Below are 19,642 nucleotides of genomic sequence, written 5' to 3'. Positions count from 1 at the left end.
ATATTAGTGCCAATATATTAATTATATACAATGCTAAACTCCTTGTTCGCGCTATTTGTATTTTTAGCAATTATTATCGCTTTTTTTGTTCAGCTTTTCCCGATATTTATACATAGATGTTAATATCAAGTGCAAATATAATATTCAAATATATTGAGAATATTTAAAACCTTATTGAATATTTGAATCTTTTGCAATTGTATTTTTTATGAATATTAATATTCTCTTTTATTTATTTTAGTCATCAGAATTTATACTTTTATTGTATATGTATATCAAAATATATACTATGCAATATTTTTTTAATTTTTTGCAACTGTGCATTCTTTTTTTCAATTTTGTTTTAGTTTCTTGTTAGGATTAGAAATAAGAAGTATAGTTGTATTTAAAGAAAGAAAATTTTACAAAAATAAACTTTGGGCGCATAAAGTATTATACTACTATTGAAAAATTACCGGTTCAAATTTTAAATTCTATTATCCATTTGATATATCGTATATGTGTGTGTGTATGTTAGATACATTTTTACTTTCATTCTATATTCTCAATTTAAACTAATTTGTATTTAGCTTAGCAGTAATGGGTTTTAATGGAAATGTAAATATATATTTGCTATCGATCATTTATATGTATGTTATATAATTCTCTTTTGTATTACCTCGCAGTGTATCATTTCTAACTAAAAGCTTTATGATTGCTGATTTATTTCAAATGCAAAATTATTAGCTTTTCTTACGCACCACATTATACATCTCTATTAATGTATCATAAATAATCCCATTGTATGTGTATTGTGTGTGTGTGTGTGTATTGTTAATAAGAAATGATATTATTTAAAATATTATTTACTTATTAAACCATGAGAGAGAGAAAAAGAGAGTGACAGAGTTATATTGATGAAAATCTCTCTTTATTGACGAAAATTGAGTTTGCGTGATTCAAAAACAAAAATCGATCCAATTTCATGCCGCGAAAACGGACACAGATTTCCGACTTTAAATTATTGCTGTGAATTTCGCAAATTTATTTATGATTGCGAGACATCTCGTTTGCAGATGCACTGTAAATACACTACTGCACACTCGACATTTACGATAAAACTTCAACCATAAAAGTTTTTATCAGAAGTAAGAGGGCGCGAAAAATGACAGTCCCATAATTTGTGTAAAGAAGTTTTTATTAAACGCGATCTCTCCATTTGAGATATATCATTCAAAAGAAAGATTTATTTAAAAATTGCCAAGAGAGTGTAACGGATGCAAAACTCCTAAGATTTTATATTTGCTATTAATAATTAAAAATTATTTTATATTTAATTTAGTTTTTAAATTAATCATTAAAAGTTAGTTTATTAAGTAATCAACTTTAGTTTATATTTAAATAAAAGAAGGAAAACATTTAAAGAGTGCCTTTCAAAATAAGGAATTTTTCAGAAAAGCGATTTATTGTATAATTGATGTTTTTGATATTACAATGTCTCGTCCTTGAAATATAAAATTGAGGCGGAAACGATATACAGATTAAATTATACATTTCACGTGTGAATTTCGCAAATTTATTTATGATTGCGAGACATCTCGTTTGCAGATGCACTGTAAATACACTACTGCACACTCGACATTTACGATAAAACTTCAACCATAAAAGTTTTTATCAGAAGTAAGAGGGCGCGAAAAATGACAGTCCCATAATTTGTGTAAAGAAGTTTTTATTAAACGCGATCTCTCCATTTGAGATATATCATTCAAAAGAAAGATTTATTTAAAAATTGCCAAGAGAGTGTAACGGATGCAAAACTCCTAAGATTTTATATTTGCTATTAATAATTAAAAATTATTTTATATTTAATTTAGTTTTTAAATTAATCATTAAAAGTTAGTTTATTAAGTAATCAACTTTAGTTTATATTTAAATAAAAGAAGGAAAACATTTAAAGAGTGCCTTTCAAAATAAGGAATTTTTCAGAAAAGCGATTTATTGTATAATTGATGTTTTTGATATTACAATGTCTCGTCCTTGAAATATAAAATTGAGGCGGAAACGATATACAGATTAAATTATACATTTCACAAATATTAAATATGTTTATTACGTCACTAATATTTATATCGTCATCACAGTTAAACTGCGTTTTACATTATCATATATTAAATATCGCTATAAAATCGTTACAAAATGTAAGTGATTGAAAACATAGCAGATCTTTTTAAAAAGAGTAGTGCATATATTAATATATTATTTTTAAATCATTTATTATTCAAACTATATTGTAGAGTATTTTTTAACACAACACAATATATATTTCATCTTATTATATTACTTTTATATAAAAGCGGTTTCTCAAATAGTACATTTCAAAATTATTATCACTAAAGTGTGTGAAAAAATGTAGTTTGTTAGATTATTAGATTTATTTTGATAGAAATCGTCAAAGTGATTTATTTTCTTTTATAGAAAGATTAAAATATACACTAAAAAAAATAAGAAAAAAAGATATAATGAAACAAAAATTTAATATTGTTTATTTCTTTTTCTTCATATAACATAACAAGTGAGAAAAAATCAATATCTCTCTTTCTCTTTATCATGGATGGAGCATGCCACGAAATTATAATATCAAAGATGCGAGAAGATAAAATCACTTCACATAAAATGCGAAATCTTCTCCGTTATATTCAAATGTGACATAATAGGATCTATTTTTACTCCGTTTGAATTTTAAACCGGAAAAAGGGAACGAACACTTGCTTTCAAATATTGAAACTTTGCAAATATTTCATGTTATATGAAATTCCGCAAGTTCCAAATCTCTCTCATTCTTTTAAAGGAACTTCTCATTAATATGTTATTGTACATCAAATAAATTTTATTAATTACTTCAAGAAATGACAGAAGAGCATATCTCTTTCATATCCGAAAGGAAATCGTACGATAACTCATTCTTTATTTCATTTCGATTATAAGAGTTTTCTTTTGATCTTTACGATCCAATTGTCAGAAGCACATTCATACATTTTTGCAAAATAGTTCTATAAAAAAAGAGGTATAAGTGACACACTTCTCTTTATGATTTAGAACCTCGCGCGATTCCATAAATATCTCTTATTCACAAACTTCCCTTTCTTTGCCCTCTGTATGTTAGCAAAAAATGAATTGGGGATCTGCATAATAGAATGCAAATCACATCGAACGGGACATCGGAAAAAACATAAATCTTCATTAATTTTATCAGAGATATATTTTATATTTGACCACAAATGCCATTTCTTATTATTTCTATATAAATCGTAATTACTGATAGAGAAAAAAATGTATGATGACTCATATACGATATTAATAAATACTCAAATGACTTCATCTACTTAAATATCCACATTTTAGATACAAGAACTAATTATATATATTGTACATATTATATATAAATGTACATATATAATTAGATGTATATAAATCTTGTACAATATATTAAACGCGCGCTTAAAATAAGAGTTTAAAAATCTAATTATCTCCAAGTTAATTTTTTTTTATCTAGAATCTTAAAGAAATATTTAAGATCGAAAGATTGGAATACATAAAGTTAATGAATTTTCGAAATTAAAAAATTGAAATATGTAAAGTCAATGAGTTTTCGAAATTGTTAAATATCAGATAAAGTATGAATTCATCTCACATAAACATACGTTTATGAATTCTACGAACAATAATTGATTTAACATATCTACATTTTCATACAGTATAACTTTTGATATGCAACTAGTGTCTCATATTGTATAATCTCGTTACATTTGTGTTCCATCTCCGATTGGCGTATTCTAATTAATACGCGTACTTTCATCAATGCTGCGGTTGTATACAATCTCTATGTATATGGCAAAAGGAAACGCCAACAAGCATCGCATGCACAATATGTCGATACCCTGCATACACCAATGTTACTCACTTCTATTTAACCCCGGGGTTTCGCGTAAAATATAAGCTTTCATCTCTCTTTAGCCAGCTATACACGGGTGACAGAAAGACGCATGGACGGTGGGTTAATTTGACATACGTTTAAGCAGTATCTAGTATAATAAAGCAATGTACATGCAGTGATTTTATGCAACGTCATCGCACGTACGTGTTCATTGCTTCATTATTATCTATTGTTTAAACGCGCAGTAAATTAACGCGGATTTATGCGCCTTTTTGCTTCTCGTGTGCAGCCGGCCTTTATAAAGCAAAATTTAAACAATTATTAAATTTCGGGGAAAAAAAAACAGGTAACTAAACTAGTCAATTTGTTAAATTTGTCAATCTATTTCTACTTTCATCATTTTTTAAATAAAAGAGTCCAAAGTTACATGTAACTATGTCCTCATAAGACAATCAAATTAAACTTTGTGCTCGGAAACTCTGCAAATAAGTCGGCTGAAACTAATTTCACGCTTGTTCGCTCGAATATGCCAAGTTCATAATCTAGCGAACGAAAATATCTTCCACTTGCCAGTTTATTAGCAAATGGAATACACTTTTGTTCATCGTATCTTATATACAGTATCTGATCCCTAGGTATCGAAATTCAATATGCACCAATGTTAGATCCGGGAGAAGTTCCGACATAAAAATTTCACGTCGCGTATTGCACAACATGCACATGCACACTGCACATCATGTTGCGCAAACGAAAAAATAAAATAAATAAATATCTTTATGGAAGTGACATGTGCGCAGATATTGGCGCGTTTGGCAAAGAAAGAAAATTTGCATTACGTACGATTATTTACACATATTACTATCGAGAAACCAGCGAGAGAAACTCAACATAACGATCTTATATATTTGAAAGAATTATTTTGGCAAGACGTCAATATATATATGCAAAGGGTGATATAAATAAATTACTTGCCAAAGAAATTATCCCATCAACGACGAAGGATGATATTAATAGAAGAAACGCTAAATTCAAAAAAAAAACATTAGTTCTTTTCCTTCACAATATATATATATATCGATCCTGCATACCAATCTCGACAGAAAATATAAATAAAAATTTCAAATTAATTTTTTATGATCCGTTGCGTCTTTAACGATATCCAATAAATTTTACTCGCCTGACGTTATGATGGGCACGATAATAACTCGAGATATAATTTCCGTCATCACGTCATTTATGGCATTTACCGCTGTTAACTTTTCTGCGTTCGTAACAACCGTGTTATCGGGCATGTAAAACACATTACGACAGTTCGTATTGAATAATACTTTTATCCCTATTAGAGCGACAGGCGAACCGCGTTTCGCCACCCGTGATAGGGGTGTAGTGTGGGATTCTTTAACTCCCCTGTGTGACTGTACTTTGCGTCAACAAAGTGCATAATTTAAAAACAACAAACGCTACTACGCTTGCAACAACAAATGGAGATGGCTTTGCCAACGATCCTGTAACATACTAAATGGCTGCGGATAATGTACGTTGTCCTTCTTGTGCAATCTCCATTGAAATTACGAAAGCTTAATTAATGTACATAATCAATAATGCGCGGTTCAGAATGCGGAAAGAATAACTATGGGACTCTTCCAAAATAATAAATTTATAATTTAAACTTTTCCGAACCATCTGGTGTCTCTAATATCATCTAATAAATTCGCGAAAATACAAGAGTGACAGTTTTCGAGTGCGAAGCTTATAATTCAAATTTCTGTGTGATGGAATAAAATCTTAATTTGAAAATGTAGTACTTTTGTAAAACTGTATACAAAGAGACAATACTCTGTGCCAAAAAGGGAACGGCGTGAAGCATTTAACAGAAAAGCTGCGCAAAAATACGAAGATAATCACGATATTATTAATATAACGTAACAGAGAGGGAGAGAGCGATAACGAGACATAATAAAGTAGAGAGGAAAAATATAAATCCTTGTTAATGAGTGATTCCATCTAATAAGCGTACGAAAGCGTGCATAATTTGACATGGTGTTATAACAACAAAAGAGAGGACTGACAAGGAAGTTACTGATTCCGCAATAACTCCAACTGACATAAACGCGACATCACGTCGCGCATTATCTTAGCACGCTACTGGGAATAACGAGTACGATATAGCGCCATCCATGAAGGATGGCTAAGGAGAGAATGTAGCTCATGAATAATAACACGTCATTTCCCCTTCTGTTCGTCAATAATAAACAGCTAACGAAATTGCGAATAAAAGTCATACCGACAGTTGGCTATGTGAAACAGGTGTTTCCACGTCGTGTCTATGAAAATATACTTTGCCATATATACGCTTCTGCATACATTTAGATGCATCAATATAATTAGCCTACAATATAAGAAATAATTTAATTCACATACTTTATGTGTTCCCTCTTACTATATATTTTTTCACTTATATTATTCTTTTATCTTTCTTTTATCAAAAAGAATTATACGTTAAAAAATAATGACAGATTATAACAAGGTATGTTGGATATATTCCTTTCAAATATATTGAGCGACATCATTACGATCTATGATCGAATATTTAATGTGAATATAAAAAAAAAATAATCGAGTTCCTTAAAAAAAAAAATGCTGTCTTATATTAGTAGTTACATACCCAACAGAACTCAAGTAATTTAGTCATGAAATTTACGAGTTTATCTTTAATACAAAATACAATAATATAAATATGAACTCGTTATTCATTTATTTTGCAAAACGATTGTGAAGTAATTTTGTCAGGTACAAGACATAATTTTAATTAATTGAACTATTATACAAGAGAAGTTAATTAAGAGAAATTCACATTAAAAAAAAATTCGATTGCATATATTCTTATACTTCTACTAACAGTAACCGGCGTATTTAATCAAAATGGAACGTTATATGTATATCATCTTACTAAATTTCTTATAAGACACTTCAAAACTTTATACAAAACCAGTGAATATAAAATATTGATATTACCATTGCCAAAGAAAATGTAATACGTAGACAGAACGTAAAAAGCTTTAACTTCGTTTTACAAATGACGTTTTTTACATAAGAAAAATAAGTCGGGATATCATAATATAATCGCGCGTGCCATGATAAATCCTACGAATATAAAAATATGAGCAAAAGCTTATATACTTTTTAATATCATACTTCTAGTCAAGTGCTTCCTTTTTCTCTCCTGTTAGTTTATTAATTTTTATTGACAAATAATTATTTTCTCGATAGCACTACCAATCAAAAGTTGTCAAAAGGAAATTAAATTGCTTTTCACGGAAATATGATTTTTTCCAACGATAAATAATCTTAATATCTATAAAGAGATAATATCATAAAACTTTAATATAGCATCATAATATATATAACTTTATTATATCAAAAATTAATCGATTGATATGCTTTCATCCATATACACATGAAGGTAATCATAAAATATTTCTTATGTAGCATATTTATATGTTTTTATTCACTTTTAAAATTGATAAAAATGAAATTAAATCACGTCAAATTTTTTGCCGGATATAGCCGACTGATTTATATATGCATATTATCTCTATTTCAAAAGTTTTTTTGAAGAAATCTTATAATAGAAACGTAATTTTTTTTAATAACGTCACCATTACTTAAAAATAAAAAGTATGAAATTTGTTGTAACACATGCAATTTTTATGATATAATTGTGTATAATTACGTACAGTACTTCGCATTAGATATTTAATTATTTCTACAAAAATTACATTTAAAATATCTTTCAAATTTATTTTTAAAAATAAATTTGAAAGATATTTTAAATGTAATTTTTTATTTCAAATTTTTTTTTAAGAATGTTCTATTTTTAGCACATATTACTACAAATCTTAAATACATAATGAAATAAAAAGCAAATACTTTCAAGCGGAATTAAAAGCAAATATTTTTAGGAAAATATATATAACTATTTAATATTTTTGTTTCACAAACTCAATGCATAAGACCTGTGTCTCTGAAAGCATATCGATCTTCAACAAATAACTGAATCGCTCATAAATTTAAGATACGTAAAAAGTTACACAGTCCTTGTACTCTGTCATCTTCGCGTGAGATTAAAGGTAAGAAATATTTTCCAACTTCACTAATAAAGTGTACGCATATTTCAGTTCAAGCAATAACAGTGTTAAAAGTTTATCCATTTTTTATAGACGCTACGTAATAGCATTAATTTTATTTCTTTTATCTAAGAATACTTTCTTTTATCTATCAATGCTTTGATTATATAATCTTTTTTATAGGATTTAATATATGTATAAAAAATCGTGTTTTGAGGTCCATCGGTGAGCTCTTAAAAACGTGGGTCGCATTTATTATAATTTTTTTGTGTAATATCTATATGTTGTAAAACGTTTCGAGCAAATATTAAATTGGATATTTTTTATTTTCTTTTTCATATTTTTAAAATATCATTTTTCCCAAATTATTTAATTTATCTACGATATATTAAAATGTACTTTATGATAGTCACTATTAAATTATAAATTAGGAGAACAATATTCATCATTTAAAATGTTTTATAGTTTATCGATGCACACATGGGCTAATAGGAAATAGTTCAGAAAGCTCCACTACTATATCGTAATACCTCAGCACAAAAGTTATGCTTATAAGGGGCGGAAAATTCCTAACAAAACGCGTGAAAGCGTATATGTTCGTTCGTGCGGCAACATTTAACAAACGGCTACGCGAACATCTCACTATAACGAAATGCAAACGTGTTAGACATCGTACTCAACATGTGGCATTATATCGTATGGTTATCAAAACACCAAGTTGAACCTAAATGAGGACATAAAGACGCAAAGAAAAAAAAGAAAGAAAAAAAGAAACAATTTATCTTTCCAGTTCTCTATTTCTTTTTCTCTCGCTTAATCACGAAATCAGGGTATCGATAATGTAACTTTTCCCTAGGGCGATAAGATATAAAGTTTCATGATCGATATCCATGAGAAAGATAATTTTTTCTGATCACACAAGAGGAAAATACCGTAATAGATTTAACTATGAAGATCGCATATAGAACCATGTCTGGGGCTCTGCTCTTGGTCTTTGTTCTTGCTACTCTACTCTTCTGATTGAGAATTACTCAAATCTCGCTTACCGAGTGCTTCACGAATCTTATTGAAGAGGAGGAAGATACGTGTTCACACACACACACACACAATACATACGCGCGTGCGCACACACACACATCTTTCTTTGATACTCAAATCTCGCTTACCGAGTGCTTCACGAATCTTATTGAAGAGGAGGAAGATACGTGTTCACACACACACACACACACAATACATACGCGCGTGCGCACACACACACACATCTTTTTTTGTTTTTCTCTTTTTCTCTCTCATTTTCTACATGGACGAGACAATCGTCTGAGTGAAGATGTAAGTACGTCAGAACTTGAGGAAGAGAAAGAGTATACTACGGAGTAAGTAGTAGTTATCTGAAAAATGGTGCGTAATCTTATTAAGGGAACAGTCTCTCACAATAATTACATAATGTGTGTAATTACATACTGTAATTACATACTGTGTAATTACATAATATAGCATTTTTCCTCTGATTTTAGCTGGTTTATTGCCATTTATTGAATCGTTTCCCTGTGGCATATTTGAATTAGCAAAGATTGAATCACACAAAAATTTCGAAATATTACTGTTTTTTGAAAAATGACACACAATCTCATAAAATACTTATAGAATAAATTATATAAAATACAGTATTTTGCATTGCTGTTTGAGAGATTTGTATGATAGTTGATTTATTATTAAATTATTTCCCTTTGGCGAATTTCGATTCATGATTTGAATTCTATGAAGAATAATGAATTATATACTCTAGACAAAGAAAGAATCTGTCTTAACATAAGAACTAGTAAAACCATTTCCTATTAATAAATAATTTATGTTAAAAGGCAACACGATGTATGTATGTATTTCAACAGTATGTACAATATTTCAAAATATTCACTTGTAATGTATTTTGACGTAACTATTTCTGTAAAAATTCATATCTATATAATTTATGTTTCTATTTTCTTTTTTTAATGCATAACTTAAACACAATGTACATAAGTTGTAGGATTAAATATTCAATTTTATAGGTCACAAACGCGTAATAAAAATATTCCACGTTTCTACCATCTTTCTTATTACATGGTAAATAGAAGCAAATGTCTCGAACAAAGCGTTATAAATGTTTGTCTTGTTCCTATTGTTTTAAAGCCACACCGTTTATTGTTTAAATACCAATGGAAATAAAAGAGATTGCAAATGGCTGGATATCTCGATATAAAGCGAAAAACCATCTCGAGATTCGAACAAAGATATATGTACATTGGCAAGAATCCGATGGTAATATCTACTCGTCCTATTTTCCTCTATTTTCACACTTCTGAAAACAATGGCAATGTTACACACTTCTTCTTACGAGAATCCTCTTTCTCGTATTTACTTAACGCTCGATACTGAGGGTTGGATCGTACTTATTACGTAACACCAAAACGATACGACCAAGGCAATGACAAAGGATACCGGTAGTGCGAGTGAGGTCTTATTTGATGTACACTCATATTGTATTCCCTTCTATTATTCGTGCTGTCTGTGGTTCATGTTATACTTCAATAACAAAGGCTTTTTGCAAAGCAAACACTGACTTATGTATTGTATCGAGTCGTATTATAGATAATGTGAAATAGAACATGCAAATACTGTTAGATTGTGGCATCGTAACAATAATCATAAAATTAAACGTATCATGAATAAATTATTACGAACCGTCATTATAATATTTTAAGATCATCTAGAATGTTGCCTATAAATTGTTTCACTTTTAATTTTTATTATTTAAAGACTTAATCCCGTATCAATCAAAAAATCTGTCATTATAAAATTGTGCGATAAGAATGAACATAACACATATCAATTTTTAATAAAAATTAAATAATAATATATACTATATTCTAAAACATACATATATAGATATCTACTATAATACTCTTCATTTTTTTAAGATACATAATTGTTATAAATTATATTGGGGACGGGATGTAGATGTAAGAAAATGTAAGAAAATTGGCGTGAAAATCCACGGCAGTTTCACGTCGTTCCACGGTGCTTTGACGTTTAATTTATCTCGGGTACTTACGGGGTATGACGCAACATTTCCCTATTATTTTCCCCGACAACCGTAAAACGTCGCGTTAAACATCGCGTAAAACGCGGATTTAGGCAAACACCGTACGATTTTGTTAGAACGGTCTGCAACTTGCGCCCGCGGCGCTGAAATTGACTGGACGTGCTACACAAAGGGAGGGTAAAATTCACGCATAAATATCGCGTAGCGCGCCAAAAGGGATCAAAAAGGAACGCATTCCTGTCGCGTAACACGACGAAAGTTCAAATGCGGTGACGCGAAAGGGACTCCTTTTTTGCTCGCCGAAACAAACGGTCCATTCGTCGAACAATGTCATGTACTACGTTTGCAATGCTGTATATCGCGAACAAAGACCAAACAAAATTACGCGCACGAACGACTTCGGCATCGTTACAAAAATTGAATCGCATCTGCATCAGTCCTATTGACTCGACGAACGACAATGCTGATTCGTTTTACGGACGTGACGTGCTCCGTTGAAAGCGTAGCGATAATGCGGTATGACGGGAGAACATTTTTCTCTAACCCTAAGAGAGAAAGAGAGAGAAAATGGATATGATATATCCACACTTTTTTATTTTTTAGTAACAGATTAAGGAAACAAGAGTGCACTGTGCTGTGCAAATTTTCGAGTAAAATTTAAAAAGGATAAATATTGATATTTTATATTTTTATATTTATATTTTACAATGATAAAATATAGAAATAAATTCTAAAAACAGAAAATATCTAAAATAATATATTATTCCGGATATTATTCTAGAGCTAATAAGTAAAAGAGATTTTTATTGCTGCTACATCAAATAAGTTTATGAATTCCACAAGAAATAATAGAAAAACTCTGGATTCACTTTCGAAATATTATTTGACAATTTCAATACCGTATATTTGCAAGCCATAAAAATGTCAAAGGCCATGTAACATTAATCTAATACTCTTACGGAAAATACCTTATGTTTATCTAAAATCAGATATCATATATTATCAAAAGCCAAAAAGATTCTTCAAGTTTACGAGATAAATTTTTAATAACTTTATATAAAAATCAATTATCTTTTTTAATCTGTAGTCACGTAATGATTACAACAGTTTTAACGTAAGTCATTATTAATCGTAAATTGTGATATTTCAAAGTGATAATCATATACGCATGATACGAAATATTGTATTAAACCATATTTAAGTCAAACTGTTAAAGCAACCGTCGGCTCAGATTTATCAAACATTTGGATATTCGTGTTTTTAGAGATAATATTCGCGCAGTGAAATACATGATGTATTATTATAATAAACACAGATTAAGATTTGCACGGAGCAAGAGTATATAATCTCATGTAAAGTCCTGCGACCAGAAATATCATTTGGTTAATCACATGTAGTGAAATGTATAGCAAAATATTTAGCGATTTATTACAAGGATGCCATTATTTAACGCGGAAACGTCACGCCATGCGTTTGAAATTTATATACTTCACCGTTCCGGCGGAAGAATTCGTATCGGCACGTGAAAGCTTCCGTTCAATCTCAAACACGTGCCGAGAATGTATCCATTCAGATGCATGCTTTTTCTCTTTCGCATATAAAGTGTTATAAAATATATCACTTTATTTATGACATTCCGATATTGACGGGCGTTTTTGTCGTCTTCTCGCGCAAAAAATTTACTCGGCCGCTTGAACTAAAATCAAAATGCTCGCTCTGATTTTTTTCGAGTCACGCCACAAGTCTGAATTATTGCGTACTCGAGATGATAAAGGGAGGGCCGCGATATCTCTTTGAAATTAAAAAAAAGATGAGTATTAAAGAAGACCAAAGAAAAAAAAACAGCAAAGTAAATACGAAAAGAGATATTTCCACGAGCCTTTTATAGAAAAAATTATAGAAAAGAACTTTAGTAAAGCCTGCAGGATAAACTTCTACAAGCTCGCATTTGCGAGTCTTTCGGAATTTAACTTATATAGGCCTTTGAATTTAAAAAAGAAAACCGGATGTAATGAATATACATACTTGGAAAAAAGAAAGATTTTAACCCTAATCCAATCCACTTTTGACTATTTAATACAAATAAAAGCTTCTTTTTAAAAGATATTTACAAGAGTTCTCGAATGTAACTTATCTCTAATATTTACGATCCTATAAGATAAATTTAAATTGCAAAGTCAATAAATGGAAAATGATCAAAAGAGCATCTTAATTTCTTTAAAATCTCCGAGTTCAATTTCTTTAAAATCTCTTTTCTTTATCAATAAGAAACTTACGTATCACAAATTTCAGAGGCGAAGTTTTCAAATTTGCTCTAAAGTTTTAGAGTTGTTTGGGAAAAGCTTCTAAAGATAAGCCATTCTCGATCATTTCAAAATTGTGCTAATCAAGTTTGTTTCCTTTCTCGACAGGTGACGTGATAGACATCCTGACACTCATAAACTCGGCCATCAACTTCATCCTGTATTGCACTATGAGCCGTCAATTTCGCATGACCTTTAATCAACTATTCTGCAGCCGATGGCGGCTGATCGGCAGATGGATGGCGGTGCCCCATCAGCCGATGGAGAACAACGGACATACCGGAACTAATCACACGGTGACCCAGGTCACTCAGGTCTAGCGCCGAAGAAATCAATGGACCTTTTGCTATCCGGTGTAAAGAGAGCTCGCTAATTAGCTCCCTTTCAGACACGCCTATTGCAAGTCCGCGAATTGAAGGAGGTTGTTTCCTCCGCGATTCGCCACAGTTACTCGTGCAAACATAGCGCCAAGCAAAGAGAGGTGAAATTTATTTGCTCGCTACTGCCACTGGTCCTAATTGCATCGTCGTTGCGCGAACTTTGCAACGCCCGAAGTGCTTTTCGAGCATCAGCTTCATCCCAGACATGCGACATACCAGATGTGTAACAAATATTTACTTAAGTTGGTTGGTGAACCACTATGTTTTTCCAATGTGTTTCTTTTCAATTTTATAAATTACTTATTTATATTACAATCTATCAGCAGATCATCGGACGCGTCCGATTAATTAACGATACGCACAATAATGTGTTATATTTAAAAACAGATGTGATAGATATGTGAAAGCGCTTGACAAGAGCTGCCAGATTACTATCATTGGTAATTTTATAACGTGATCCTTCACACGCGAGATATTTTTAGAGAGGAAGAGTTAAAAAATTTTCAATCCTTTAGTAGTGGCACATAAGCAATGATGACACTAATAAAAATAATCACGTAAATGATTATAGCCATTCACAAACATCTCATTTTATTTTTTTTAAATTCCTGAATTTTTAATTATAATATGTATGTACAAAGAAAAACAAAAGGTTATATATCACTATGCAGCTGGTCTGCTTATACCCTCATCCCTGTTACAGTTTGAACAAGATTTCAAAGTTTGTAAAAAGTTAGACCGTGAAATATATGAACAAAGAGAATTATCTCATAATAGTCACACGACATTCTCATGATAAAAAAAATATTTGTCAAAAGATTACTTTATTATTTCCGATTTCTATTAATTCTTTGTACGCGTTTCAATATCCATTTATACTATCAATTAATCAATATAATTAATTTTAATCAAATCAGAAACTAAGTAAATAATCAATTTTATTTTCATTTGTTCATCGTTTCATTTAGTTTATTCAAAGTTCTTGCCTATTCAGAGAACTTACGTAATTAATAATTATGTTAGTCCACAACGGGACTAAATTCTATTTGCTTTTCATATATACATACATACGATAATAGAAACATTTAAATTATCGTGCGCCAAGTAAATTGTTCATAGTTAGCTAATAGAACTGTTTAATTGGAATGTAATAAAGCGCACCTATTAAATTGTGCTTAAATAGCTCAAAATTTGCAGTCAAAAATCATTACGATGCATCATGCCTCTATAATAAGATACAATTTTCTGCAGTTAATAAAACGCAATTTTCCGTTAGTTAGCTTAACTAACTAAACATTATAAACCGAAAAATGAGAAGTGTTATTTTTGAGCAAATTCAGTAATTGCTTAAAGCTTAAATAGCTTACACTTTTTTAATACAGATTAATGAGCAATATAATAACAAATATATTATCGACTATTTCTTCTTGCTAGAGGCTTAAAAGCGACTTTTTCTTTAAGATGTTTTTAAAAAACATGCGCTTAGCATTTATTTATCTTTATAATATCTTCTGTTTGTTTAAAAAAATATTTCAATTATCATAATATATATAATTTCACACTAAAGATAATTTTTTTTTTTTTAATAAAATTTAAAAGGAATGTATATGTTCTTAATTAATCCATGTTTCGTTCGAAAAAATTTTTAATTGCCATTGGACATTTATGTAAACATTATTCAAAAATATTTATCACAAGCTCTTTAGTGGAAATATGTATATGTATCCAGGATGATAAACGTAAATAACAAATTAGTTTTACATGCAAAATCGAGAGACAAACTATTTAAAATAATTCAAAGTAGAATAATTAAATACTCGCTTTCATTATGTATGGATTAATGCAAAAGTTGGCTTATTGTTTTTACCAACCTACAAAACAGATAAACAACTTTATCATAAAATTATTGGAAAGCTGAGCCGTGAAAACGTGATTAACATAATTAACGATGCAATGCGAGAAGTAGAATTTGCATTGGCTAAAGGACAGTCTTGCTTTGCGATTCATATTTATGCAATTAAATATTAAAAAAGACTCTTCTTGACACAACTTCCTTCTCCTTTGCTCAAGCTAAATGCAAATTACGTTGATAATTTGCATTTTACCTTCGAAAAGTAACAAAAAAATCTTTATACAAAGTATTTCTTTTTCAGCTATCTTTGTGTCCCTTTTAATGCGAGAAATTCTGCGAAGACTATTATAATTGAAATATTAATTTTCCAATATTAATTTTGCAATTTACAATTGTAAAAAAGGATAAAAACAATTACGATACATTATCATAATGACATCGTTCTTGTTATTAACCAAGATGATCTATGTATCATTAACATCATAAGCAATTGCATTCATTAAAGCAACAAGTCTGTTATATTTACTTTCTTCATAAATATGTATTTTTATCAACTTACTTACTTTTTACACAAAGAATTTGAAATATATATACAATTTATTTTCTCATTTAAATGCTTGCAATATTTAGCAATATTTTTTTTATACAACTATTAATATATATAAATTAGATATATGTGTGTATGTGATTTTTTATGAAAAAAATATATATATTTTCAAATCATTCTTTCAAATTTTTATAAATATATTTAAAATTGTTTAAGATATGCATTTTTATCTCTCATCGGGCAACAATAAATCAAACTATTCAATCAAATTTATTCAAAACAAAAAGTTTGAGTCTCGTTAATCTTGTAATATCAAATATCTGGGATAAAACGAGAGAGAAATAAGTGGCACCCACTCTCTCGATTTCAAGAGCGCGTGCCATGCGCGGGTGTAATAATCAAATTGTTTACAGCTTCGCGTTTGTGTTTATTATTGCGGAGCTATACGTTTAACACGCTACATATTTTTATCAATATCGCAGAGACCGCGAAAAAGCAAGAGATTTTATTTTTATTTTTATTTTTATTTTTAGAAATAAAATTCTACAGGAATGATGCCGTTGCAATAAATTAGAACTCGCTTCAGTCCGTCTATTTGATAGAGCACTTCTAAACCGAATTGCCGCGATTGCTACGCGACACGAAGAATTGCCACGATTAATCATCTTCCATTCGTGGCTAACTTTATCGTCTTGAATAAAACCGCTGTGTAAGTAGTACGAATACATAAAGTTTCCCGTTGGATTTTTATTTATTTGAATACTCGCCCACGCGTGCGGGCTCGATAAATTGTCGCGGTTACGGATTTTATCTCTACAAGCCTTGTCATCGACCGGCTATTAATTTTTTATATTATAGTCATTTTCGGCTGGCATTGTTAAAGGCACCGAATTATTTCCGCGTACATTCTATTCTTATAAATTTAATTTTAGTTTCATAATTATTTTTTAATAATACCTTTTCACGCGACTATAATATATTTTTTACTTATTTCGTTTTCCAATTGCAAGGTTTTTTTCACGATAAAATTACATTTATTGTATTTATTTCTGTTTATTATAAATGCACATATCATACACCTTAACTATCTTATTTTAATACTCTGTCTAATTTATTTTGTTATGATGGAAGAGATATAATTTATTTATAAATAATAACAAAATTAAGAATTAATAATTTTTAATTTTCACAGTAAATATAAATGTTGGAGAGCGCGAAGATTTGATATTTGTTTCCAACCAAAGAATTTACAGTACTGCATCTATTTCTTTAAAACATAAATTTAAAAAGTGTATTTCTTAAGAGACTGTGTGAGGAATATACTTTTATACGAGAAACAATGATAAAGAAAAAACAACTAACATGATCCAATTTTTAGGCCTCTAGCAAAAGTGTTTGCAATTTTTTCATTTTATTTGCAAGCTAATTTATAATAAATTAAAGAATATATAATCTCCCCCATCAAAATAGAAAGTACCTGAATGAAATAATTATCTATTATATTCACATTGGCAATGAAATAGAAACATTATCTTCCTGTGCAATATCAAAATATTAGATAGCATTAATGTAATATCAGGAGCTGCAAGTGACGTTTCCCGTTAGCGATAAAAATTCATTAGGAAGAAACGACAAATGTCATTATACAATATAAATCAAAATCAGCATCCTGATATTGTCCCACGGATTTGTTGCGTGTTGTTTGTAGCGGATAGCAAAATGTTCGTTGATCCCTTTGAAAGAATTAAAACTAAGTCGATAACCAATAAAAAAAAAGTTGTCCATCGATCAATACATCGAAGGACATTCTTATTTAAAATATGTTGCAAACTATACTTTCAGTCTTCTATAAATATGTTACGTTCGTTTAAAGAAATATGTTCCGTGTTTTAAAAAGATGATGTTAGGTTGGAAGCCAATTACAAGGATCAGTCGAAAGATTCGTGTTTCCAGAAGCCTTTTCACGATGCAAGCTAACAAAGGCTAACATAACGCTTCTCATTTTCAAAGACATCATTGATTTCCTGGCCCTTTGTTTTGCGTTTCTTGAAAGTGAAACTGTACCGTGTTAAGTGTACGTAATAAAATACAAAAGCGAAGGGGAAACGCAAAATAAAGAGAAATAAATAAGCAACAGCTACTGATATTGTCAAAAATATTCAGCAGAGACAAAAGAGTTTGTAAGATAAAGCACGAAGAAAGATTTTTAAATGTCCCATTAAATTGTCTCCAACCTAACATAATAAATGTTTATTAAACCAGAAAATATGTACACGAATTTCTTATATTACATGTGAGTGCGTGTGTGTATGTGTAATCTCAATTTTTTGTTCAGTATAAATTGTAAACCTTAGTCATACTTTATATGAGTAGTAATATTTCGAGATTGCAATTTGGTTTTATTAATCAAATTACGCGTTATGCTTATATTATCGATATAACGTGATGTTTATCTACCTGTAAGATTAATATAAATTATAAGAAATTAATATTTTTACTATATTAATAACCGGCTTTACTCGGACATGCCAACTTCTATGTTATATTTAAAAGTAAGTGAGATAAATGATATTATCGATTAGTTATAAATTACGTTTAAGATTAAAAACACACATAAAGAACACTACGAAAAAATATATATAACATAGCGATAGCTAGAAAGTAAGAATAATCAAAAATTAACATCTCGCCGATATTCTTATACTCGTTCAACGACTATATGATTAGTAAATTAAAAATGTATTATTAATTTTTAATATTTCTTGTAAAATTTATGACATATCGAATTTTTAATAAAGCGACATTGTTTTCAGGGAAACGACATTACTTCCTTCATGTACTGTGTGTGTGTGTTTCAATTGTTTCAAAAGGATCATTTTTGTCATTTTTTACTACAAATAATGTACAACCTTTTCACGCATCAAGCGTATACAATATACGCTACAATATGACGCCACAAAGAGAGAAACAAAGTGTAAAGTTTATATTATCTGATATGCTGAAATAATTTTAAGCGTGAGTAAACATTGCTTTTATTGGTTATTCGGTTCCGATTAAGCTTACAAATGATGTTTCATTCTCGCATGACCTGGCTATTTAAACAATGCCGTTGTTTTACCGATCATAATATTTAACTAACGACAATGAAGTAAATTAAATTGGGACACGTGCCGCGGTTCGCGACGTCTCGTTATTTTCAATCTACATATTACAACTCCAGATGTACCGTATGCATCAACGTGCGCATCGCAGATAAAATTACTGTTACTTTTAATGCAATTAAGTATTGAATTGATCTAAAAATTGTCTAGTTTTTTCCTATAAAAAGTACGTAAAAAATTTTTTTAAATTTAAATAAAAAACAAAAAAAAGCTTTCCGCCTTTTATATTAAGCAAATATTAATTATTATGGTCGATAAAACAGACGAGCTTTTGGAT

At 29.8% G+C, this 19,642-nt stretch overlaps 1 protein-coding gene across 1 annotated transcript in view; it reads left to right on the top strand.

The window, feature by feature from the left end:
* LOC115236991 (sex peptide receptor) overlaps positions 1-19,421 on the top strand; it is a 20,795-nt gene extending 1,374 nt beyond the window's left edge. Inside the window, exon 2 of the mRNA XM_029809727.1 lies at positions 13,534-19,421. Coding sequence (XP_029665587.1) covers positions 13,534-13,745 — 212 coding nt within the window. The 3' untranslated portion in view covers positions 13,746-19,421. The remainder of the gene's footprint in view (positions 1-13,533) is intronic.
* The last annotated feature ends 221 nt before the right edge of the window (positions 19,422-19,642 follow it).

Source organism: Formica exsecta, unplaced genomic scaffold, assembly GCF_003651465.1.
Source record: "Formica exsecta isolate Colony F162 unplaced genomic scaffold, ASM365146v1 scaffold265, whole genome shotgun sequence".
Taxonomy (NCBI): domain Eukaryota; kingdom Metazoa; phylum Arthropoda; class Insecta; order Hymenoptera; family Formicidae; genus Formica; species Formica exsecta.
The sequence above is the reverse complement of the archived record's forward strand: the minus strand, read 5'-3'. Positions and strand labels throughout refer to the sequence as shown.